This window comes from Bos taurus, chromosome 14 (genome assembly GCF_002263795.3).
Source record: "Bos taurus isolate L1 Dominette 01449 registration number 42190680 breed Hereford chromosome 14, ARS-UCD2.0, whole genome shotgun sequence".
In the NCBI taxonomy this organism is placed as follows: Eukaryota; Metazoa; Chordata; class Mammalia; order Artiodactyla; family Bovidae; genus Bos; species Bos taurus.
This window is the reverse complement of record NC_037341.1, coordinates 81060639-81086529: the sequence shown is the minus strand read 5'-3', so window position 1 is coordinate 81086529 and position 25891 is coordinate 81060639. Positions and strand designations below refer to the sequence as shown.

At 44.0% G+C, this 25891-nt stretch overlaps 1 protein-coding gene across 17 annotated transcripts in view; it reads left to right on the top strand.

The window, feature by feature from the left end:
* ENPP2 (ectonucleotide pyrophosphatase/phosphodiesterase 2) overlaps positions 1-25891 on the top strand; it is a 136185-nt gene that overhangs the window by 32341 nt on the left and 77953 nt on the right. For 12 of the 17 annotated variants that reach the window (XM_015474534.3, XM_015474533.3, XM_015474536.3 and 9 more), the window contains 2 exons: positions 8598-8700; positions 20623-20778. In XM_015474534.3, the coding sequence (XP_015330020.1) occupies positions 8598-8700; positions 20623-20778 (259 nt within the window). Of the gene's footprint in view, positions 1-8214; positions 8394-8597; positions 8701-20237; positions 20461-20622; positions 20779-25891 lie in introns of those variants that run through there. The other 5 variants (XM_010812221.4, XM_025001618.2, NM_001080293.1 and 2 more) reach the window with 5 other exon arrangements.

Here is a 25891-nt window from a genome sequence, read left to right as displayed (position 1 = left end):
TATTTAACAAAGGTTTAGTATTTGTTTATTTCCTGTGTTCAACTACTGAGCTACCTGTTTTCACATGCATTGTATCGTTTGAGCTTTGTATCAGCCTTGTGTGATAAGAACTATTATTATTTTTGTTATGAGAATTCTGAGTTTCAGAGTGGTTAAGCAGGGTCTCATGCTTGACAGTGGCAGACCTAGGCTGGCTGGACTCCAGAACCCAGGCCTGCAGCCTCTGTGCCAGGCTGTGTCTTTCCCCTGCTCCCTGGGAATGTATGTTCTCATCGCCGAGGCAAGACGTGCTGAAGTGAGTCAGGCGGCACTACAGGGACAAGTGACGACCGCCTCGGGGAGAGTCTGAGCTCCTGAGGGTAGTGCCGCGGGGGCTGCAGTTGTGAGGGGCTTCTGGTGCGGGTGCTGGGCCATGGCTTAACGAAGGCCTGGGCGACCACAGTGGGTGAGGGGCAGGGCTGGGAATCAGTGTGAGGGGAAGCATGGAGACGAGCTGGGCTTTCTGGGCCCGAGTCGTACTGTCATTGGTGAAAGATCTGGTCTGGGGGTAATTCGGGTCATATTTTGGGGTGTGTATAGGTATGTGGCTTCCCTGGTGGCTCAGCTGGTAAAGAATCCACCTGCAATGCAGGAGACCTGGGTTCAGTCCCTGGGTTGGGAAGATCCCCTGGAGAAGGGAAAGGCTGCCCACTCCAGTGTTCTGGCCTGGAGAATTCCATGGCCTGTGTAGTCCAGGGGTCACAAAGAGTCGGGCATGACTGAGCGGCTTTCATTTTCATAGGTATATGAATGGGCTTCCCTGATGGCTCAGACAGTAAAGAATCCACCTGCAGTGCAGGAGACCTGGGTTCGATCCCTGGAGAAGATCCCCTGGAGGAGGGCATGGCAACCCACTCCAGTATTCTTGCCTGGAGAATCCCATGGACAGAGGAGCCTGGCAGGCTGTAGCCTGTGGGATCACAAAGAGTTGGACACGACTGAGTGACTAAGCGCACACATATAGGTATATGAATACTACAACAAAGAGTGGGGTTTAGAAAAGTGTCTAAGTCATGGAGTTGACTTAGTTATTGATTGGCTTCTTTCATTTGTTTCTATAAACGGCACTCCTTGAACTGTTGCCCATGTTTCTGAGAAAGTAGCGTAGGCAGAAGGGAGAGGGCTGCTTAGATGGGTCCTGGCTGCCCAGTCCCACTAGGGCAGCTCCAAATTTAGGCGTTGGTATTCGTTTTGAGATTTTATTTGAAAGTAAGGTATTGATGCTTAAAAAAAGGGTTTCAAACCACCGAGTTAGCCCAATAATCCTTCTTTACAGATGAATAAACACAGGCTTAAAGGGACACAGCTAGTTAGTAAGAGAACAAGAATTCAAGTTCAAGTCCCAATTTCTTTATGCCCAGTCCTTCACTGGACAGACATTTATTGTCTGTCTGTTGCATCCCAGGAAAGATGCAAGGCCGTGTGGCGTGCAGGGCGACTGGCCAGCGTATTTGAAGCGGCCCTGAAGGATGGAGAGGCCTAAACAGAGGTTACAGATGCAGTGGGAGAACCCCTGCTCTGCGTGGGAAGGGCAGAAGTCAGGGGCTTCACAGAAGAGTGGCGCCTGACCTGCATCCTCACCGCGGTGCTGGAGTCAGCCAGGGAGACTAGGTGGAGGAGCGCGTTCTAGGCCAAAGCAGCAAGGAGCGCCAAAGGACGAGGGTGTGAGAGAGCACAGCTTCATCAAGGGAGAGCAGATCGTCCCCTGATTGAGAAAACTCACCCTGTGTTAAGCACCCCTCTGTGCCAGGCATTGTATAGGCAGCGTACACGGATTCTTTCATGTAATGCTCGTAAGAGTCCTGTGAGCTGGATACAGATGAGGAAACTGAGTCTTAGAATGGAGGAGTAATTCGCCAAAGGGTCAAGTAAGGTCTAACTGCTAAACAGTGGTAGAGCCAGGATCAGAATTTGGGGAGCTTAATTTTGGATTTGGAGCCCTGTGCGCCTCGCTAAGCAGTTTGGATTTTATCCTCTAGGTCAGTGGGTCTCAAATTTGCAGCAGAATCACCTGATGGGCTTGTTAAAAGACACTGGGCTCTACCTTCGAGTTTCTGAGACCCAAGAATTTGCATTTCTAGCAAGTTTCCAAGTGATTCTGACCCTTCTGGGGATCACACTTTGACTGGAAGGTTTTCCGTTTAGGGGGGAAATCATCACATTTGCCTATATTTTATGCAGAGCTCTCTGGGTAAGAAATAGAAAAATGAATTACAGATTGGATAAGACTTGCCTCGGTGGAATGGTGTTTGAAGTGGGCAGAGAGCAAACGGGAAGAACAGTTATTTCTTCTCTTATGTTTTTGTTCTTAGCATTTAATCGTTATCTGATCAGCCCAACATTTACATGTCTGAATCTGATTCTGCTCCTTGCTTTGTCTCTTGTACTAGAATAGCTGTTTCTAACCTGTGTTCGGAAGACTAAAGATGAAGAGATGAATCTAGAAGTGTTCATACGGGAAGGTGATTTAGGTAGTCGGGGCACTCAGCAGCCTCTGATAAAGGATGGTAATAATTCTGGTTAATGACTGGGATCTGAGGCATGGTGTCTGATTCGCAGTAAGCGCTGAAAGGACTGTGGCGGAACAACAGTGCTTTAAGGTTGCCCTGAAAGGAGCCTGGAGGGGCTGGCTGCTCCACTGGCTGTGCTTCGCGTGTGCTGACGTGAGGCCTCGCTTGGCCCGGTGGAGGGGCATCAATGCTGTAGTGGGGAGGACCAGCCTGGCTCCGGAGGCCCAGTGTCCGGGCTGGGCCCAGCCCTTTATTCCACCACCGCGGGCTGTCATCTGTCCACCGCGGGCCGTCCTCTGTCGTTTGAGCCTCCATTTCCTCTGTCGTTTGAGCCTCCATTTCTTCATCTATTGTGTTGGCCAAAAAATTCTTCTGGGTTTTTCCGTAAGGTGTTTTTGGCCAACCCAATACAAGTGGAGCTGACGACGGCTTCTCAGCCTGTTTGTGTGAGACCTGAGGATAAAGGATGAGAGTTCTCAACCTTGGGTTGATACTTTTAGTTAAATAATTTTCTCCAGTCATATAGCCACCCATCCGGGCTCAGATGTTCACAGTTCACTTGGCAAAGTTGACTCAAACGACTTCCATTTGCCTGGATTTTTACACGCGCGTTTCAGAGTAGCAAAAAAAAAAAAAAAAAAAGACTTAATTTGAGTTTGAGTTTTACAATGTTTTATTGTAAGCTATAGTTAGGAACAAAGCTGAGCTATTTCCTGGGGGTAATTCTTCTTAAACCTCAATTATGAATAAATGTATTTTCAAATGTTTCAAGTCTACTGTAACTTTACTTTAAATCAACTGCTTCAGAAGATTTTTTAAACTACTGACACATGTTTTAAAGCTATTAGCGAGATCCCTTATTTTAACTATTTAATTCTAGAGTGTTAGCAAATGGATGCATATTGCTACATCTTTCTTATAATCCAGTGAAAACCTAAGAAGTGGCCTCACTGGCCATCATGACCATTAGCGATTCATTCGCTCACGCATCACATTAGCGCCTTCCTGCCCCTCAGCCTGCATGCTCGGAGCATGGACAGCCCTTTGCCCAGCTCGCCCAGTTTCCTGCCTCTCCACCAGCGCCGTCGTTTTCCTGATGCCGCATCTCACTCACTGGCTTTTATCTGGATTACCACCTCCATTTCCAAGCTAACCTATTGTATCCATTTTGACTCCCTCCAACTCATATCCACACTGTACAGAGGTTAAGGCTTCATATCTCATTAAGCTTCCACTGATTTAAGCCCTTTAAAGGCTTTCCAAAGCATTTAGGATCAAGACGATACCACCCCACATGCCTGACGAGGCCCCACGTGCCTGACGAGGCCGCACGTGGACTGACCTCTACTAGCCTCTCCAGCCTCACTTCACTCCAGGCTCCCTTTCATCTTGCTGCACAGGTTGAACGGGATGCCTTTGGCGGGATGTGTGGTGCCTCCAGTCTGCGTAGAGCTGTTGCATATCCTGTTTGCTCTGCCGAGAAGCCTTTCCTCCTCTCTCACCTCGTTACTCCCCTCCACCCTCATATCCCAGCTCAGCTGACACTTCACGAAGTCTTCTGTGACCCTCTTGACCACATCAAACCTGAATCATGTGTTCTCATAGCGCCATTGACCCCTATACATCTACGCCTGCCACTGCTGCAATTTTCCGTTTATTTCTGTGTCTATGTGAATTATATGGAGGCCAGGGGACTATGTTTGGTTTGGCTCCTTGTAAGGAACTAGTGCCCAGAAGAGTGCTTGGCACACAGTAGGAGCTAATGAACATCTGTGCCATGAATGCATGTTCTTAGAGAGTGTTCCTGTACAGGGGCTCATGCTTAGTCCCATTGAGAATGCATGTAATGCATAGATGTTTATGATATAAATGGAAGTCATTGAAAGAGGTGACAGTGTTGATTTCAGCTTTCAACTGTGTAATAACTAATAACGCAAGTCCTGTTGGCATTTGAATGGGCGTATGCCACTTCTCACTGGCGAACCCCCCAGGGACCATAGATTACTCGTGAAACTTTGCCCCTGTGGTTTAAACTCTTAAGTGGAGTCCACTTTATACACAGGCAGTGCTGGATTGTGAGAGCAATTGAGCCTGCCTGTTTTTGTATTAGCTGTCATGATTTCTTGCTCCGTTTAGTCGGCAAATCCCTTCTGCAGAGCCTGTTGTCCGTGTCTGTCCTGAATTTTCTAACAGTTCTCAACCACAGCAGAATTGAAAAATAAGACGTAACTGAAAGAGTTGTAAAATAGGGTAGGAAGAATACATGTAGGTGCTTTTTTCTTAATTTCCTGGTGTTTGTGCTGTAGTGACTGCATAAGTGTTGCCCCTGAAAATCAGGTGGTCAGTGACTGTCTGGTAGTCTTAGAAGTGCTGTGGGAGTAGAGTCAAGGCAAGGCACCGTAATTGTAGTTAATTCTGCACAATGAGAAGCTGGATATTGATAAAATTTGAATCTGGTCATGAATGCTTCATAATTACGGTAGGAGGCAAGAATGACAACCCTCAATTACAGATTTTTTCAGATCTCACTGTTGACCTCAAACCCTTTTACCTTAATCAGGGCTTGGAAACAAGGACTCACAGAAGCATGCCATGAAAAGATGGACTGTGCATTTGTATAAATGCAACTACTGTATCACAATTAAGCAATACACACCCTGGCTGCTTGGTGCCACCAGCAAAGTAAATGAAAGACTGTCTCGCTGCTTACAGTTTGGAGGTGGAAGAACAGTGGAAGAACCACCATGGTGCCATTAAGGGAAATAAACTTTAATGCCCGATTAGTAGTGGATGCTATTAGTGATATATTAAAATTACATTATGATTTAGGCCAGGCAAGCCAACATTCAGGACGTAAGTTAACTGACTCAGAGTGATTTATTCGAATGCTGTTTTCTTACGTCATTTGCGTCAGAACGTGGCCCTTCCATTGCTTGCACCAGACGAGCCTGTTGTGTTAACTCCTGCCTGGCCCTAAACTTTCCCTTTCTTCTCCTCACCTCCAGGAGCTCATGGTTCTGAATATTGGGGTTTAGACCATAAGCACCAACATTTTAAACAAGTTTCCAGGGTCATTCTTATGCCCAATAAAGCTTGAGAATCACAGAATGATTTTTCAGGCCTGAGACTGTTGTTAAGATTTGTTTGGGTTTTCTTCTGCCAGGGGGCAGTGTTCTCTGAAATATGGCTGGATTAATAAACCAAGCTGAAAGTTAATTTTAGTCTTTCTCATACACTTTCTTATTTACCAACCCACCCACGAGTGACCTTATACCCAAATCTTAAACATCAGCACAGGTGGACTTTCTCGATTTAGTTCTGTTATAAAAGGCTTTGGACTCTATTTCAGTCATCTTGGTTGAATTTCTAGACATGCAGTCTGCATTATCAGGCTTTTCAGTTTTCTCAATTTTAGATAATGAGGGCTGATTTTGTTTTACAGTTGATTGGATGCCTGAGGTAGGGACTTGGGTCACCCCCCTGACAGTTAATTTGTAATGATGTCTTTTAGTTAAGGTCTTTGAGTGAAATTCTGTGTAACAATGGTTAGGTGGTGTGTGTGTGTGTGTGTGCGCGCGCAATGACTAATAGTAGATAAAGTTCTTTGGCCAAATGGTTATCAGAAAGAGAGGTTGAGTTCCTCTTAGATAATTGGTAACAAGTGCTGTACAGAAGCAATTATGGATCAAGCTGGGCTTCCCTGGTGGCTCAGACAGTAAGGAATCTGCCTGCAATCTGGAAGACCCAGGCTCGATCTCTGGGTTGGCAAGATCTCTTGGAGGAGGGCATGGTAACTCACTCCAGTATTCTTGCCTGGAGAATCCCATGGACAGAGGAGCCTGGTGGGTTACAGTCTATGCGGTCTCAAAGAGGCGGACCCGACTAAGCGACTAACACACCCATTTCATTTCTCTGGCTATTACTCTTAAGACTTTTTTCCCCCTGCACAGCTACTCTGTCCAAAAAATGAATGGATAATGTTCAGCTTCTGAGTCTAATCATTTTTCAAGGGGGGTGTTCACTGTCCTCAGGCTGGATTTCCACCATCAAATATCAGACAGACTGTACAGCTGTTGGGCTCCGGTGAGGGTTGGCGAGGCTGGTGAGGAGGTTGAAGCAGCTTTCTTTGTGAACATTTGGACCGCGGTGGCATACAATGCAGTCACAGGATTGCCTTGATATTTCCCTTTTAGCTTGATAGTTTTCCTCTGTACAAGCCTGCGTCTTGAAGCTGAACATAAAGATTAGAAAAATCTTACGTGGGGTTGACATCTTTCATAAGCCTTCCTAAACACCCGACCCCAAATCATTTCAGTATGGCGTGCAGACTGAAGCAAGAGACTTCTAGAGAAAGAGCCGCTGGCCTGCCGTCTCTGTCAGAGTGCAAAATGAAAAGGCTTCGAGAGAGGCAGCTGCAAGTTTGGCACTGTGTTTTCTCTTTCTCAATTAGCTGTTACTAAATTCTGGAGTATCTAATGAAACCCAGACCTACTGTGCAGCCCACCGTGAACAGGCCCTGGCGTTCATGCTGTCGGGCTTCATCTGAGCAGAGCCCCTGCTTCCTCGGTCTGCTGCGTAGTAAGCACCCCGTTTGTTCACGCGCACACACATGCTCTGCACAAGAGCCGCGGTCACCGAGTCTGGCCAGAGGAAAACCAGAGACAAGCTTTCCTCCCCCGTTTGAATCCTACAAGGGTGCGGTATTTAAAGAACTTTCAGCTTCTGAGGGCTTGGTTTCTTTTAGAAGTCCCCTGGTGGCTGCTAGCTCAGTAAAAAGAATTTAAGCCTCACAATAGCATCAAAGGCACAGTGTTTGGTGGCTAGATGATCATTTATCTGGGTAAAAACCTAAGGAAACAATTCTGTAGAGCTGAATTCTTACTGCCACCAAGATGTCCTTTCTCAGTTCAGTCATTAGTAAAGCTTCCCCCATCCCACCCTTGCTGCTCCCCAGTCCCTCCGAAACAAAAACAAGAAACCTAAACCCAAAGCTGACGGTTTTTTCAGGAGGAAGAGGCAGGCAGGCCTGAAGTCATTTTATGCCTCCTCACAAGGCAAGAGACCTCTGTGCGGCTTCACTGGCATTCCCAGGATTTTGATAAATGTTACTTCTGTAAACTCCAACGACAACATGGGGAAGCAGAATGCTATCTCTTGTGTTTCGTTACAATCCTGGGAGGTTTCATCGTGGGAAATGTTTGAGGAGCCGGGAGTCGCTGAGAATGCGGCAGAAGGGACAGGGTCATTTATACTGCCAGAAAAATAAAGAAATGGGCTGGACAGAGGGTTAGTAGGTTTAGAAATTATAAAACTTTCCTTGTTTTTTTAAACACATGAAGTTGTGACGTTGACTGCATTGAATAACTTCATTGTTAAACCTTAAAAGCTTAAAGCTGGTAGAAACCCTTTTGTGGCTCTGTTTCCTTTTTATCGGATAAAATGCATTTGGTTTCTTTTTTTAAAAAGCCATGTTTTCAGGAGGGAAGGAAAATGAACAGGCAGGGTTATTGGCTACAGCAGCATAAGAAACCCTTATGTTACCAGAGGAAGCCACATGAAAGCGTCTGTGTGTCAGGGGAGGGGCCACGCGGGCGGAGAGGCGGAGAGGGATGTTTCAAGCTGCTCAGGCTCAGAGCTGCGATTTGCGAACAAACTGTGATGAAATCGAGCTTTGGACAAATCAGGAGAGCCTGTCAACCTCCCAGGTGGGATTACTTGTAGTTAATAGACTGGACTCGGAGCCCCAAAAAGCAGCGCACTCAGTGTAGACAAACAGAGCACACTGCCGCAGGCTTTCCAAGAAGCCCTGCCATGGCCAGGAGACGCTCCTGCCAGCTCCATCAGGTAGGAGGGGGAGACAATGACAGGGCAGAGTTGCTCTCTGGTTCTGAATTTTCTTTTTGCTTTTAAAATGAAGACAGCACTACAGGGTGCATTTGGGAAGCTGCAGGGTTGGATGGTGGTGTTGAAGTCACTTGCACTGCCTCTGTGGAATCTGATTTAGGCTTGTCTGGCTGCACTGACAGTTGGATCTCTTTCTTCTCTCAGGTGATATCTCTGTTCACTTTTGCCGTCGGTGTCAATATCTGCTTAGGAGTCACAGCAAATCGAATTAAGAGGGCAGAAGGATGGGGTGAAGGCCCTCCTACAGGTATGTGTGGCAGCTGTGCCCATTGTCAGTCCTTTTAAAGTATTAAAAGTGATCACTGTCCACTCGTTAAGAAATGCACCTTCAATCTTGCAGTGTAATTAACTCATGCTGTCTCTGGAATAAAATCAGCTCTCTGTACAGTTCAGATGGGGGAACGTGGTTTAGTAAGAGAACATTTTATGAACTCTTCCTGCTACTTCAACTGACTGTTTAAATCTCCGTCCTCTGAATTTATAAATGCTAAGATAACATTAAAGCTCTTGTGAACAGACAAGGCTGAAAAAGAAGTGATGAGAACAGGTGCTGAGTTGATAGTAGAGATATTGTGAGTGTAATTTGTTGTCATGGCATAGGAGATCTAGTATTTGTGTCCAGAAAGTTCTGACCTTGAGAAAGAGAGGGATGGAAGTAAAAAAAAAAAAAGAAAAAGAAAAGGCAGGGAACTGTTTTTATGAAAGTTCAGGGCTATGAGATGAAGCTTTAACCTAAAACAGGGAAAATATGAGAGGAGGTGCTTAGAAGAGCTTATGAGATTGACTTCTTCTCCCTGATTTTTCTTTTGGCCCAGGAGAGGTAAGTTTTCACAGAGTGTCATGACTTAACTAACAGAACTGAAGTGAAAGAGTTTCCTTTTACAATGTACACTGTGCCATAAGCAGTATGGGAATTCTTATAAAGGAGCTCCTTGTGCAGATCCAGGAGGCTTAACTGACCAGGTCTTAAGTAATGAGTTGGTTAATTTCCTGGAAATTGGAGCTGCTGATGGTTTTATAAAGAAAAATTACATATTAAGTAGCGGGTACTCTAGGGGGCAATCTTTTCTTGACTTTTCCTGACATCTCAGCGTGTCTGTTGGCCTTCCTGTGCATTTTGTATTTCTCTGCACTGGATTTCTTGACCTGACTCATAAAAGACTGTCACCTGTCTCTCTGTAGCCAGCACGAGCATTTCTTAGCCAAGTTATGCTCCATGCATTGATGGAATCCTGAACCTTCCTTATTTCAAGCAAGTGACCTTTGAGTAAAGGGTGAAAGAATTACATCAGAAGTGGTTTAGTGGATCCAAGTGGAGTGTGCTTGGGGTGAAAGTAAGAAAATAGATCCTAAACACTGCACCCCAGGGAACCAATGGATCCAAGTGGAGTGTGCTTGGGATGAAAGTAAGAAAATAGATCCTAAAGACTGCACCCCCGGGAACCAATGGATCCAAGTGGAGTGCGCTTGGGATGGAAAGTAAGAAAATAGATCCTAAAGACTGCACCCCCGGGAACCAATGGATCCAAGTGGAGTGCGCTTGGGGTGAAAGTAAGAAAATAGATCCTAAACACTGCACCCCCGGGAACCAATGGATCCAAGTGGAGTGTGCTTGGGATGGAAAGTAAGAAAATAGATCCTAAAGACTGCACCCCAGGGAACCAATGGATCCAAGTGGAGTGTGCTTGGGATGGAAAGTAAGAAAATAGATCCTAAAGACTGCACCCCGGGAACCAATGGACAAAATGAGCTGTCTTCTGTTGCGGAAGGGGAGGAAAGCAGATCCCTGGGCTGGAGGATCCTGTTTTTTTTGGTAACGAACGGTTGTTCCAGACAAGTGTAACTCCTGCTCACACTGCCTGTAACTGCTCAGACTGAAGAGCAAGGATCAGGCCTTTAGTTTAGCCATGGGGGCAAGCTTGAGAGCCTGCTGCTGGCTCTTTCCAATGGACCCTCAAGGGAACTTTTTTCCCTTCTTTGTATTAATATATTACCTTGGCTAAAACTGATATTAAAAGTTATTTCTCTGATGAGTGTTGTAAAATCAAGTCGTCCATTATTTTCAAAGTTGACTTTTTTTTTTGGAAAATGGTCATGAAAGCCCTGGGTTGGCACCCTGGATCCATCTCACTTGCCAAGTGGTCTTGGGGAAGTCACTTGTGAGTTCCATTTCCTTAGCCATACAATGGAGAACGGGCCTAGGTGATTTCCAATTTTCCTTCTGGATTAAAAAAGAAAAATATGATTCTGTCTGTTCTGTTTCATTGCCTTTTGAATGTGTGTACTCTCTGCAGGAGAACTTGAAAAATACAGACCAGATTTACTAATCCTCAAATATATTTTGTGTATAATAAATAATTTCCATGCATTATTAAAAACAATTATAAGAATTAATGAGTCAATGCTACTTCTGGAAAAATAATATAATCTAAATTATCATCTCTAAATCTAGTATATTTCAGAATATTTGCTTCTTGAATTATTAATCAAATCATTGATTATTTTTGGCCTTATGGTATCTTCTAAAGTAATTTATTAGTGAAAATTCTACTGCTAGGAAGTATTAGTCTCGAGATACATGTGAGTCTGAGTTTGGGGATTTTGGTATGCCTGACACTTTTTATTTTTAAATTTCTGTTGATATAGCTTACTGCTGTTGAGGCACTGTAATTGATTTCTCCCAAATGAAGACCATGGTGTGCTTTGGAAACTGACTGAACTCATAGTGCGGAGAGTCTAAGCGTTTTCCTCTTTTTAAATGTTGTGTGTGTCTGAGATGACGCTTATGGTTGGTGATTCTGCCCGCAAAGTGTGCGCGTCGGAAAACCCTGGGTGAGCTGTCACATGCGTTTTAGAGAAGATGCTAGGAGGAAAGGCTGCCATGCTTACTGTCAACGACACTTCCGTGTTCCAGAGTATTCCTGAGAAACTCAGTGCTTCGAGATTGTTCTACCAAGTAGAAGGAACACAGAGGGTATTGATGCATAGCCAGCTTCAGACTGACCGGGGCAAGACCTCTCATTCACTACCATTCAGTTTCTTACTTAGGAAACGTAGTACCTCAGAGTCCTCAGCTGCAGCTGAGAACGTTCTACACACATGCAGACTCTTGCAACTGGTCTGTGGTGGATGTTAGTTTCAAGGCTGTGGCCATGCAAACTATTATAATTAATAGTTTGGCACACTTGATAGCTGGATTTTTTGTTAGGATGTGGTGATCTATTGGAAGTCATGGTAAAATAAGATTTCTTCTTTCAGACTGTAGATTTATTAGAGGATGTGGAATGAGCAGAACTAATTACAAGTCTGCTGGGTAAATATCACGGACCATCAGGTGCATGAGATGCCGGGAATAAATTTTCAAAGAGAATGTAAAGAATATGTGCAATTCAGTTTGACATTCTTGTCCCATACATCTGATGTAGCCAGCTTGATTTACCTCTAAAGTTGAAAGAGAATTTATGTGTATACAGGTGACACTCATGTAATGTGCTTATGTGTATATTTCTGTGTGATGGTGGAATCTATTTCACTGGAGTTGGTGACGGATACTTTTCCAGTCTCTGGGTGGAAATGGGATCTCCTTTGAGAGAAGCAACTTCATACCTGAAAGACAAAGGGAAGTGGGTAAGCTTGTGAGTAACTGGCTAACAGAGACTTGAAAGCTTTGTTCAAGTCATCATCATTTTTAAGTGGCTTGAGAGTTTAAAAGTACGTGAATGCAAGTGAAATTCATGGGGAAATGCGAAATGAAGAGTGTCACTGACAACTTTACAAGTAAAGCTTTGCTTTGTGAATCCTGGAGAAAGCAGATAATGGTGACAGGCGTGAGAAGGCTCACGTTCATTTGATAGCTTTGGGCATCTCATCCTACAACGCAAAGGCGCTTAAAAGTTCCTCCAAGCTGCAAAGCTGACTGGTGACTGTCATCAGCCGTTACTCGGTAAGGAAAATTAGAAGGACTGTCACGTCCTGGGACTTTATGTTAAATCTAATGTTGAAACCAGAAGTCATTTAAGTCAGTGGAACACAATGATCTGAATTAGCATTGAAAGAAGGGCGTGGATTTTTCAGTTCTTTGTTATATGGCACTTAGGTACGGTGATTTTTCATGTATCTTAGAACTATACAAATGCTCTGTGGTGACCTTCATGGGAAGGAAATCCAAAAAAGAGGGGATATATGAAAACGTATGGCTGATTCAGTGTGGCAGCCTGGATGGGAGGGGACTTGGGGGAGAAGGGATGCATGTACATGTATGGCTGAGGCCCTTCCTTGGCTGCCCACCCGAAACTATCACAACCTTTTCTTGGGAGGGGGCGCAGGGAGTCGAGTTCCATGTTATTGTTGTACACATATATATATTTCTTGTGTATACACAGATAATTTTCTTTCTCAGAAGTATTAAAAAATTGATTAACCTTCAGTCTACAAAAAATACCTACTCTGCATGATAGAAAAATCGCTCCTACAAGTTCAACTGATTTATGCCCCAAACTTTCCCCAAAACGTCTCAAATTCCTGGTGGCTCAGACAGTCAAGAATCCACCTGTAATGCAGGAGACCTGGGTTCGATCCCTGGGTCAGGAAGATCCCCTGGAGGAGGGCATGGCAACCCACTTCAGTATTCTTGCCTGGAGAATCCCCATGGACAGAGGAGCCTGGTGGGCTACAGTCCATGGGGTCACAAAGAGTCTGACATGACTAAGTGACTTTCACTTTCCCCAAAATATACAATATGAAGCAACACATTGAATCTTAATGTAGAAGGTGGGCCATGCGGAGGGTGGAGGGGCAGAGGGCCACACGTGCTCATGCGCTCATGCACACACATGCACCCCTCAGGCATGTGCCCCCACTCAGCAGTGGCCTGAGTGCGGGGCTCTGGCCCACCTGGGAGCCCCCTGGAGGCTCCTGGCCAGCCCCATGCTCAGGGAGCAGGCCCAGCAGCCCAGTATCACTGTGCTGGTAACTGGCTATTCTCCACTACACACAGTTTTAAAAGAAATACAGCTTCCATACGGCAGAAACCAACACAGCGCTGTAAAGCACCTATGTGCACGCACGCTCACTCACTCAGTCCTGTCTGACTCTTCGCGACCCCATGGACTGACTGTACCTCACCAGACTCCTCCATCCCTGGAATTTTCCAGGCAAGAATACTGGAGCAGGTTGCCATTTCCTACCCCAAGGGATCTTCCTGATCCAGGGATCTAACCCATGTCTCTTGCATCTCCTGCATTGGCAGGTGGATTCTTTACCCCTGAGCCACCTGGGAAGCCATTAATTTAAAAAAGGGAAAGGAGTGAATTCAGACTAAAATTTTATTGTGAACCTAATAAAACCTGTTCCAATTTCTGTTGAAAAGCATAGTAAATAGTAGGCAAAAACCTGGTAAGCAAAAAAATGTCCAAATGATATAAGCACACATTGTAATAGTAAACTTTTAAAATAATTTCTTTAAAATGAGTATTTTGCAGATTGTTTTTAAAAACATCAATTTAGTTTATATTCCCGATGATTTTTATGCATTGCTTATCATAATTGTATACTATAGAAAGGGGCGTTAACTATTCTTTAATTTTCAAATTTCATATAAAAATTAAAGACTAAAATTGACAAGGAAAAAAAAAAACTATACAGAATCTTCTATCTTGTTGCATTAACCAGAAATCTCCATCTTAAATAAAGTTCAACATAGCTTATATCTTCCAAAATCATGTCTTAAAAAGAACATCTAAAATTCAGAGCTTATGTGCATAATTTGAAAAATCCTTTGTTAACGATAATGATATTATAGCTACAATCAGATGATCTAAAATTGTAGCTAGGCCTTTGCTAGCTTAAGTTAGGCCTAAGGTTCTTATTTTTAAAACAACTTTTAATTTTATATTGGAGTATAAAAGTATGGTGATACTTTCAGGTGGACAGCACAGGGACTCAGTCATGCATATACACGTATCCATTCTCCCCCAGAGTCCCCTCCCATCCAGGCTGCCACAGAACACTGAGCAAGGTTCCCTGTGCCACACAGTGGAGCAGTACACAAGTGAAATTAAACTCTTAAATTGTATTCAAATCATCTAGAAATCTGTTTTCTTGTAGTTTACGAGGTCTTTCTACACGAGGACGTGGTATTTAAAAACACACTGAAAAAGTATGGAATTCGGAGGGCTTCCCTGGTGTTCAGATGGTAAAGAATCCGCCTGCAGTGCAAGAGACCTGGGTTCAACCGTGAGTTGGAAAGGTCACCTGGAGGGGGGAATGGCACCCCACTCCAGGATTCGTTCCTGGGGAAGCCCACGAACAGGGGAGCCTGGTGGGCTGTCTTCCATGGGGTCGCAAAGAGTCGGACACGACTCAGTGACTTTCTCTTTCGCTAGAGTTCTGATCTCCCAACCAGGAAAATGGGGATAATATCGCCTCTTTGTCTGAAAAGATTCTTGAAAACAAACGTGCCATACTAAGACTGATAAGAATATAAGGTGTTGAGTGTATGCTGATACACTGCATTTATCTCCAAATTTGTTTGAAGGCCAGGGTCTCCATTTTACCTCATCAAATTGACAGTATGTGCTATATAAAACGCCGTTTCATTGTTTGGTAGCAGACTTATACTACTGACTGTGATCATACATGTTATTTGAGTGATTTACAAGTGAAATTAGACTCAGATTTCATTGAAATCATCTAGAAACCTATTTTCTTGTAGTTGATGGGGTCTTGCTACATGAGGATGTTGTATTTTATACAAACACATTGAAAGTACAGGTGTTTGAAAACTTCCCAGGTGGACCTATTAATTTAAAAAGTTGTCTATGAAATCTGGTTCAGAAGCTGTGAAGAAGAGGAGAGCGTAATGATGGTGCAGTAATGGATATTTATAGGAAGTGGTGTATTTAGGAAGTGGAGATACTGACACACAGGCCTGTACTAAGTGCTGCTTTTGAAGAGATGAGGTCAAGAGTATCGAGGAAAAACGGCAACTTCAGCGCAAGAAAGTAGGACCGGAAAGAACACATCGTGTACTCCAGAAGAGGCGTCGGACGGGACTTCAGGCTTGAGTTGGCCGGCATCTTGATTGTCATCCACGTTGTCTGCCTTTTTTCCTTGTATTTTATGCTTCAGACAAGGCAGGCAGACACCGGAGAGCCAGGTCTGTCCCAGTGCTCTTGGAAAGGAGGCGGCTTACTCAGTCTGTTTCATTTCAAGACTTGCCTCTCACTTTCAGGAAACCCTCAGGCTGAGAACCATGGAAAATGGGAGGAACAGAGAGTGGGTCACAGCGCAAACTCTGAATGCAGGATCAGATAAAACTTAGATGAATCGTCCAGCTTTCGGCTGGGCTAAGTAGTTTCAAACTTAAACACAGCCTCCCTCACTGGCCATCGTCCAAATCTGAAAATTTCCATTTTGCAGAGATTTGGTGGAAAATGTGATTGGGAATCCAGGATGAAATTATGTTTAGGTCACAACTGTTGTCATGAATTAGGCTGTTTCGAATAGTCTAATTAAATTATCAATAATTTTTTTTCTGTGCATAAATGGCACCAGAATTCCACAATGCTACTTCTGTGTAGGTATGGTAAGACGGAATGTTTTAGAAAGAAGATTTACTTAGCTAAGTAAAAATAACTTCACTTGTTTCTATCAGAATTGTGAGTTTGAATGTGATAAATCGAATTTTACATTGGTGGGTTTTTTAAATCATGAAATTGCGCTTCTGGGAAAAGTAAGAAGCGTACAGCATTGTTTTTATGTACATCACATATAACATATTTTAAAATGTAAAGTCTCTAAAGAAAACTTCTGTCTGTATAGACCTGCGACATTTATTTTTTAAGATTCTGGAACTGACTTGTTCCTTTGAAGTAAAACAATATCATTTAAATGTGTAATTCAAAAGGCAGAATAGCATTTGAATCTCATAAAAGTGCTGGCAAGTGCGTCATATGAAGTTTCAGACCCCCATCACACTTAGGACAGATTTGTTTTTAATTTATTTTTAATTTAAGGATAATTGCTTTCCGGTGTCCTGCTGGCTTCTGCCTCACAGCAGTGTGAAGCGGCCCTGAGTGTCTGCAGGCTCCGCCCTGTGCACCTCACTCCCAGTACAGCAGTGTGAACCGGCCCTGAGTGTCCGCAGGCCCGGCCCGCGTGCACCTCGCTCCCATCCCCGCATTGCACGCTCTAGGGGTCACAGCACCGGCTGAGCTCCCTGAGTTACGCAGCGACTTCCCACTGGCCGTCTGTTTTACCTGTGGTCGTGGCTTATGTTTCACGCCCCTCTCTCAATCCGCCCCGCCTCTCCTTCCCCGGCTGTGTCCACAAGTCTCTTCTCCATGTCTGCGGCGTTGTTCCTGCCCTGCAAATAGGTTCAGGTACCATTTTTCCAGATTCCATATCTGTGTGTTGCTGTACGGTATTTGTTTTTCTCTTTCTGACCTACTTCACTCAGCACGGAGTTTGTTTCCTTGTTGTCTTTCTCGTTAGTTCTGAAGTTTTTAGTTCTGATAAAGGAAGGCTTTACAGATTTTAGAATTCAGGTATATAAGAAGTTAGAGAATCCTTCCATATCTGACTATTGAATCAAGTACAAGAAGAAGAGCAGTCCTAAAACTTGGCCTGGTGTGGGGCGAGGGGCCCAGAACCCGGGTGGGATGAAAAAGCCGGCTCGTGGGGACGAGCTAAAGAGAGAATCAGGGCTGGGAGTCGTTCTGAAGGAAGATGTCAGGGGCAGAACAGGCCCTGGAAAGGCCAGGTGAACTTTGTTCTGCCACTTTATTTTGTTTAAAAAAAAAAAAAAAAAGGCTGCTGCCGTTCCTGCTGTTCTCAGCAGAATCAGTCAGCCAGGAGTGAGTTTGGCATACGTGTCCCTAATCCATGGGTTCCCTAGTGGCTCGGTAATAAAGAGGCTCCTGCCAACACAGGAGACCCAGGTTCGATTCCTGGGGCAGGGAGATCCTCTGGAGAAGGAATGGTAACCCACTCCAGTATTCTTGCCTGGGAAATCCCACAGACAGAAGAGCCTGGCGGGCTACAGTCCATGGGGGTTGCGAGAGGCTTACACACTGGGCAACTAAGCAACAATAATCCCTAATCCACACCAGCCCAGAAATTCACTCTTATTTGAAAGTTGTTAGTAACCCCATATTGAGTACAATACTTTTTATGAGCTGTATGTTTGCATTATGAGTGTAAGTGCAGCTCTTTCTTAACAAAGCTGTCTTCAGTTTGAGGGTTGGCAAGGAAGATGATAATTGGATAGGGGCGAGCTATTGTGTGAAATTCAATTATTTTCAAAAGCACAGTGAGTGGTAAACTTAGAGAGTAACTATTGTTGGACTGCTACTGCGGCTGCTAAGTCCCTTCAGTCGTGTCCGACTCTGCGACCCCATAGACGGCAGCCCACCAGGCTCCTCTGTCCCTGGGATTCTCCAGGCAAGAACACTGGAGTGGGTTGCCATTTTCTTCTCCAACTATTGTTGGAAGGAAGGAGTAAAAATCACTTTGATAGAATGAATGGAGAAAGGTTTAAAATGATTAGAAATTCATACAAATTTTTTGAAAGTAAAAATAAGAAAAAGGAAGAGATTATGATGAGGGAAAAGCAAAGGGCGTGAATGGAGGAAAACTTCACGTGCTGGCTGAGACGCCACAAAGGAGACAGGACGGGTGAACATCTACGAACAATGTGCCTTTGAAGCTCTTCTGATTATCCCAGCCCTAAGGATAGCTAAGTGTGCTTATATATGCAGTTCATGAGCACAAATTCTACTCAGAATTTATCATAATAGATGGATGCTGGGATGATTCTAAGCAGTATCCTTATAAAAGGAGTGTTTCAGTTATAAGCATTTTTCTTACATTTGCTTTTCACCGTGGGACTTTATTTTTCCTTTCTCTACTGCTCAGTCCTCCTCCTCTCATAGTTCCTCGAAGTTCAGCATGTCTGTTGATTGGTTGGGCAAAGTCTATAGAAAAATGTGGTTTGTGAACCAGAGGTAAGGCATTGCCTTGGAAACCTGATATTATTTCTTCAGCTGAATGGGGGTGATTTGTATGTCTTTGAAGATCCCATAATCAACCATGCAAAAGCGTTTCACATCTCGTGGTCAGGTGAATCTGTTTGCTTTAGTTGAACTAATCTAATGCTGTCCAGGTCAGGACTGGGTGACTCTGACTTGAAAGAGGACAAAGGACTAACAGATGAGTGGGATGTTCAGATAAATGGCTTTGCTGAACCTAGAAATGTCATTAAATATCTGTTCTCTCCTTGCCTCTGGTGTTTTCTTGATTTTACAAGTAATGGATTCTGATTTAAAAAAAATGGAAAATTCATAAACATAAGGAACTAAAATAACATTATAAATAAAATTTGTAGGATATTTATATATTGTATAACATACCCTTCATGCACATAAATTCACATGCATGTCTACTTACACACATAAAGATATATGTTATATATATATGTGAGAGGGAGAAGTAAGCAAGCAAAACATAAAAAAAAAAAAAGATATTTGTAAAACAGAAGTTTCAAATTGCAGAAAAGTAAGACGTTTCCTTGCTTTTTCTCATTTCTCCAAAAATAATTTCTGTAAAGAATTTTTACAGTGAAAAAAAGTGTTATTCACATTGGCATGTGCTGTGTGCTCAGTCGTGTCTGACTCTGGTGACCCCATGGACCGCAGCCTGCCAGGCCCCGCTGTCCCGGGGTTCCCCATGCAGGAATCCCGGGGTGGGTGCCATGTCCTCTTCCAGATTCACCCTGGTACTTGTCTCAACGCTTCTGTCCCCACCCACTCTCTCATCTCTAGCTCTGGCCTCTGACTTTATTTTATGTTTATCTCTATCTTTATTGCTTTCTCTATCTCTATTTCTAACAGAAAATATAATATATACATTTACTACCAGGGCTTCCATGGTGGCTCAGATGGTAAAGAATCTGCCATCAATTCAGGAGACCTGGGTTCGATCCCTGGGTTGACCAGAATTGTTTTCCATGCTTTGCTGTTTTAAAAAAATGTTTATCCACTTTGTAGCTCTTTCCATACTAGCCTGTGCAGATCTGACTTGCTTTGTAAGCTGGGATGAGGATCCTGCTTAATTTTTCCAGCCAGCCTGTTACCCTAGCACTATTTACCGATTAATTTTTTTTTGCTACTTGATTAATCCTTTCTTTCTCCAAGATTGTAGAGTTTACGTTTGTATAACTCTAGTTATGTATGTAGGTTTTACGGCTGGAAGAGATCTCAAAAGTCTTTTATTTCAACCCTGTCTGTTCAGCCTGTTCTCAGAACATTTAGGCTCAATTTTCCTGTTGCAGTTGTAAAGAATCCTGCCTGCCAATGCTGGAGATGCAAGAAATGCAAGTATGATTCCTGAGTCAGGAAGATCCCCTGGAGTAGGAAATGGCAACCCATTCCAGTATTCTTGCCTGGAAAATCCCATGGACAGAGGAGACTGGCAGGTTACAGGCCATGGGTCGCAGAGTTGGATATGGCTGAGCAACTGAGCATACATGCACCTTCCTTACAAAAACTGTGGATTTTTGAACAGGCGAATGAACACTTCTAAGTGTAGACTTCAAAGTACTGTTCTCTGTTGGCATCACAACATCCACAGAGACACAGAATTGTGGTAATAATCACTGGAAATAGTAGTAAAACCAGTAGCCAACATTTGTTACTTTCTGTATGGCTGACACCTTGCTCAGTATCTCATTTAATTCGCATGATAGTCTCCAGTTACTTTTATTGGTCTCCCCTCTCTACAGATGAAGAAACTGGCGCAGAAGACCTGCTGAGGTTCACAGCCAGCAGCAGATGGAGCCAGGCTGCTCAGCTCGAGTCTGCCTGCATGACCGCATTCTTCTGCCCAGGGCCTCCCTGCCAGAGTGATGTGACGGGAAGGTCGCTCAGTCATGCAAGACTCTCTGTGACCCCATGGACCATAGCCTGCCAGGCTCCTCTGTCCATGGAGTTCTCCAGACCAGAATACTGGAGTGGGTAGCCTTTCCCACTCCAGGGGATCTTCCCAAACCAGGGATCGAACCCAGGTCTCCCGCATTGCCAGCGGATTCTTTCCTGTCTGAGCCACCAGGGAAACCCCCTAGTGACATGGCCTATTCCCTAATCCCATTGCCCTTGTCTCTTGTCTCTTGCAGTGTTATCAGACTCCCCCTCGATCAACATCTCTGGGTCTTGCAAGGGCAGATGCTTTGAACTTCAAGAGGCTGGACCCCCTGATTGTCGATGTGACAACTTGTGTAAGAGCTATAGCAGCTGCTGCCTTGACTTTGATGAGCTCTGCTTGAAGACAGGTGCGTAACTTTTGAATCCTCTAGTCTCAGTTAGCTGGCTTAACCCCTGCTGTTGAGCAACCTGCCATCGCCACCCTGCTTTGGATGAACCAAACTGGGGGATTTAGTTTCGTTCCTGGAATCACTGTCAGTTGTGTTACGAGCACACCCTGTATGGCCGTTGTATCCACACAAGACTCGGCCCAAAGAGAATTCTTCGCAGCTGCAGTCGTCATTTACTAGTTTGGGATGTTTATGACCAGTTATTTTTTCTTTAATCTTTATGATTTCTATCTCTTGCTGTCCCCCATTCACTGCTAGGATACCTGGACTGAAATTTTGCACGTTCTTAAAGTGTTGGGCTCTTTTCTGGGCGTCTGTTCTAACTATTATTTTTGCTTGCCTGCTCAGTTTCTAACATTGGCTTTGTTTCATCGTATCGTATAGTGACTGTGGGTCTACTCTGAGGTCATTACTTCTTCTCAGTGGGAGTCTAAAATCATTTTGGAATTCTTCTTGGGTTTGCATGCTCAAGGCAGCTCTAAAATCTTCCTCTACACGTGCCTGACGTTTGTTCACATTTCTTCTCTAATAGAAGGGTCAGTGGGGTATACAGGTCTCTGAAAGTGCATTAGTGGAGAAAATCACCTTTGGCGACTCATTCTACCTGCTGTTTCCAAAGTCTCACACTTTAGGGGGGACTTACATCATGAGAAACGCTGGACTGGAAGAAACACAAGCTAGAATCAAGATTGCCGGGAGAAATATCAATAACCTCAGATATGCAGATGACACCACCCTTATGGCAGAAAGTGAAGAGGAACTAAAAAGCCTCTTGATGAAAGTGAAAGTGGAGAGTGAAAAAGTTGGCTTAAAGCTCAACATTCAAAAAACGAAGATCATGGCATCCGGTCCCATCACTTCATGGGAAATAGATGGGGAAATAGTGGAAACAGTGTCACACTTTATTTTTCTGGGTTCCAAAATCACTGCAGATGGTGACTGCAGCCATGAAATTAAAAGATGCTTACTCCTTGGAAGGAAAGTTATGACCAACCTAGATAGCATATTCAAAAGCAGAGACATTACTTTGCCAACAAAAGTTCGTCTAGTCAAAGCTATGGTTTTTCCTGTGGTCATGTATGGCTGTGAGAGTTGGACTGTGAAGAAAGCTGAGCGTCGAAGGATTGATGCTTTTGAACTGTGGTGTTGGAGAAGACTCTTGAGAGTCCCTTGGACTGCAAGGAGATCCAACCAGTCCACTCTGAAGATCAGCCCTGGGATTTCTTTGGAGGGAATGATGCTGAAGCTGAAACTCCAGTACTTTGGCCACCTCATGCAAAGAGTTGACTCATTGGAGAAGACTCTGATGCTGGGAGGGATTGGGGGCAAGAGGAGAAGGGGACGACAGAGGATGAGATGGCTAGATGGCATCACCGACTCGATGGACGTGAGTCTGAGTGAACTCCGGGAGTTGGTGATGGACAGGGAGGCCTGGCGTGCTGCGATTCATGGGGTCGCAAAGAGTCGGACACGACTGAGCGACTGATCTGTTCTGATCTGATCTTGCAGTTACCTTGTAGATTATCCCCCATTCCTCTGGGCAGCTTCATGTTCACACTCTCTGGGAAAGGTGACAAGCAACCCTGCTCTCAAGGTCATTTTGTAAAAAATTATTTTTTGGAAAAAGTGGAAGCAGTGACAGATTTTATTTCCTTGGGCTCCAAAATCACTGCAGCCTTGCTGCTTGGAAACAAAGCTATGAAAAACCTAGATGGTGTGTTAAAAAGCAGAGCCATCACTTTGCTGACAAAGGAGTGCCAAGTCAAAGCTATGGTTTTTGCAGTAGTCATGTACGAATGTGAGAGTTGGACTGTAGAGAAGGCTGAGCGCCGAGGAGCCAGGCAGGCTGCGGTCCATGGGATTGCAAAGACACGACTCAGCGACTGAACAGCAGCAGTTGCTTTGCGGTGCTGTGTTAGGCTCTACTGCGCGGCAAAGCGAATCAACTCTGTGTATGTATATATCTCCCCTGTTTCCTTCCCGTGTAGGTCGGCTCCGAGCGCTGAGCAGGGCTCCCTGAGCTCCACAGTAGGTCCCCGTTGGTCATCTCTTTTATTCATAGTATCAGCAGTACGTGGGTCAGTCCCTGTCGCCCAGTTCATACCACTCCCCGTCTTCCCTGCCTTGGTGTCCATACCTGTGTTCTCTACATCCATGTCTCTATTTCTGCTTTGCAAATAAAAACATCTATACCATTTTTCTAGATTCCGTATATATGTTAATATATGATATTTATTTTTCTCTTTCTGACTTATTTCACTCTATATGAGAGTCTCTGGGTCCATCCACATCTCTACAAATGACCCAATTTTGTTCTCTTTTATACGTATTAGTGTTGGTTGCTCAGTCTTTGTCTGACTCGTTGTGATCCTATGGACTGTGGCCCTCTAGGCTCCTCTGTCCATGGGATTCTTCAGGCAAGAATACTGGAGTGGGTTGCTGTTTCCTTCTCCAGGGGATTTTCCTGACCTAGGGATTGAACCCAGGTCTCCTGTATTGTAGTCAGATTCTTTACTGTCTGAGCCATCAGGGAAACCCTCCTTTTTTATGGCTGAGTAATATAATAGTTCATTGTATTAAGACCATTAGATACAGAGATTCCACAGCTCTCTTGATAAATTATTACCTGTTTTTAGACTATTATGGTTAGATGATTATTTCAAAAATCTAGCTCATATTATCATTAACATTAGTTTGACTTTTCTAATGACATTAGAAACATATATTATTCTCCTTTACTAAAGAAATAGCACCTGATTTACATGAAAACCTGTGTCAGCTCTTTACCAGTTCAGATTTTTTCCCCCTCCTCAAAAGAAGGAGAGTGCTCTTAGGCTGTTTATTTATCTATTTATTTATTTTTTGCATAATACATTTTCCCAATGTTTGGCCATATTTTTTGTTGTTGTTCCTTTCCTTTTTCCTTTGGAACTTCTCCCAGCTTTCTGTTTGTGGGTTTGTAAACTGAAATGCTGAGAACCTTGTAAACTGAATATAGGGATGGAACAGATGTTCCAGCAGAGTTTCTGGCTTCAAAATATTATTTCAAACCAGTGGTCTGTGTTTACTTGGCACTGAAGAACTAACGAATGTTCTATATTTCCTCTTCTACTTTGAGTATCTTGTCCCGGACACATCATCTCAGCCACCCGACTCCTGATCTTAGAGCTGCTTCTAAACTTGAACGGATGTTCTGACTCTAGCTTAGCTCTCTCTGAATGTAGCTCATGCCTTTCTTTCCGAGTTTAATAAATATAGACATGTTAAAGTAGCTCACGTCCCTGTGTACAGAGATACCTAAGGCCAAATGTGGAAGAACCGAATATAAGATAATAACAAAAGGTTGAAGGAGAAAACAGATCTCTGAGATACTACTCTGCTGACCCAGAGATAAGCACAATCAGTGTTTCAGTGCAAACTCAGACTGTGTTATGTGTTTAGAATGTATTTGTTGTGCAGTTGCTAAGCTGTGTCCGACTCTTTGCGACCCCACGAACTGCATGCAGCGTGGCAAGCCTCCCTGTCCATCACAACTCCTGGAGTTTACTCAAACTCTTGTCCTTTGAGTCGGTGATGCCATCCAGCCATGTCATCCTCTGTTGCCCCCTTCTGCTCTTGCCCTCCGTTTTTCCCAGCGTCAGGGGGTTTAAAGCGTATGTATGTGTATTTATATTTATGTATATTTATGCCTGTGAGAGGGTGCATCTGTATTTATGTGCCTTTATACACATCATCCTTTTGAATGCCTACATCATATTCCATTGAACAGATGCAGCCTACTTTGTTGAGTGGTGACCAGCATTTATGTTTCCCTAACTCTTGCTACTGTGAACAATGTACCAGTGAATATTGTTCATGCATGTTCACACTTCTGTCTATTTTCCTTAACATAAATCTGAGGAATGGGATTTGGGGATCAAAGCATATATCAGTTCAGTTCAGTTCAGTCCCTCAGTCATGTCCAACTCTTTGCGACCCCATGAACCGCAGCACGCCAGGCCTCCCTGTCCATCACCAACTGCCGGAGTCCACCCAAACCCATGTCCATCGAGTCAGTGATGCCATCCAACCATCTCATCCTCTGTCGTCCCCTTCTTCTTTCGCCTTCAATCTTTCCCAGCATCAGGGTCTTCACATCAGGTGGCCAAAGTATTGAAGTTTCAGCTTCAACATCAGTTCTTCCAATGAACACCCAGCACTGATCTCCTTTAGGATGGATTGGTTGGATCTCCTTGCAGTCCAAGGGACTCTAACTTTAACTCAGATGACCATTATATCTACTACTGTGGGCAGGAATCCCTTAGAAGAAATGGAGTAGCCATCATAATCAACAAAAGAGTCTGATATGCAGCACTTGGATGCAATCTCAAAAATGACAGAATGATCTCTCTTCGTTTCCAAGGCAAACCATTCAATATCATGGTTATCCAAGTCTATGCCCCGACCAGTAACGCTGAAGAAGGTGAAGTTGAACAGTGCTATTAAGACCTACAAGACCTTCTAGAACTAACATCCAAAAAAGATGTCCTTTTCATTATAGGGGACTGGAATGCAAAAGTACAAAGTCAAGAAACACCTGGAGTAACAGGCAAATTTGACCTTGGAGTATGGAATGAAGCAGGGCAAAGGCTAATAGAGTTTTGCCAAGAGAATGCACTGGTCATAGCAAACACCCTCTTCCAGCAACACAAGGGAAGACTCTACACATGAACATCACCAAATGGTCAACACTGAAATCAGATTGATTATATTCTTTGCAGCCGAAAATGAAGCTCAGCAAAAACAAGACCAGGAGCTGACTGTGGCTCAGATCATGAACTCCTTATTGCCAAATTCAGACTTAAATTGAAGAAAGTGGAGAAAACCACTAGACCATTCAGGTATGACCTAAATCAAATCCCTTACGATTATACAGTGGAAGTGAGAAATAGATTTAAGGGACTAGATTTGATAGACAGAGTGCCTGATGAACTATGGATTGAGGTTCATGACATTGTACAGGAGACAGGAATCAAGACCATCCCCAAGAAAAAGAAATGCAAAATAGCAAAATGGCTGTCTGAGGAGGCCT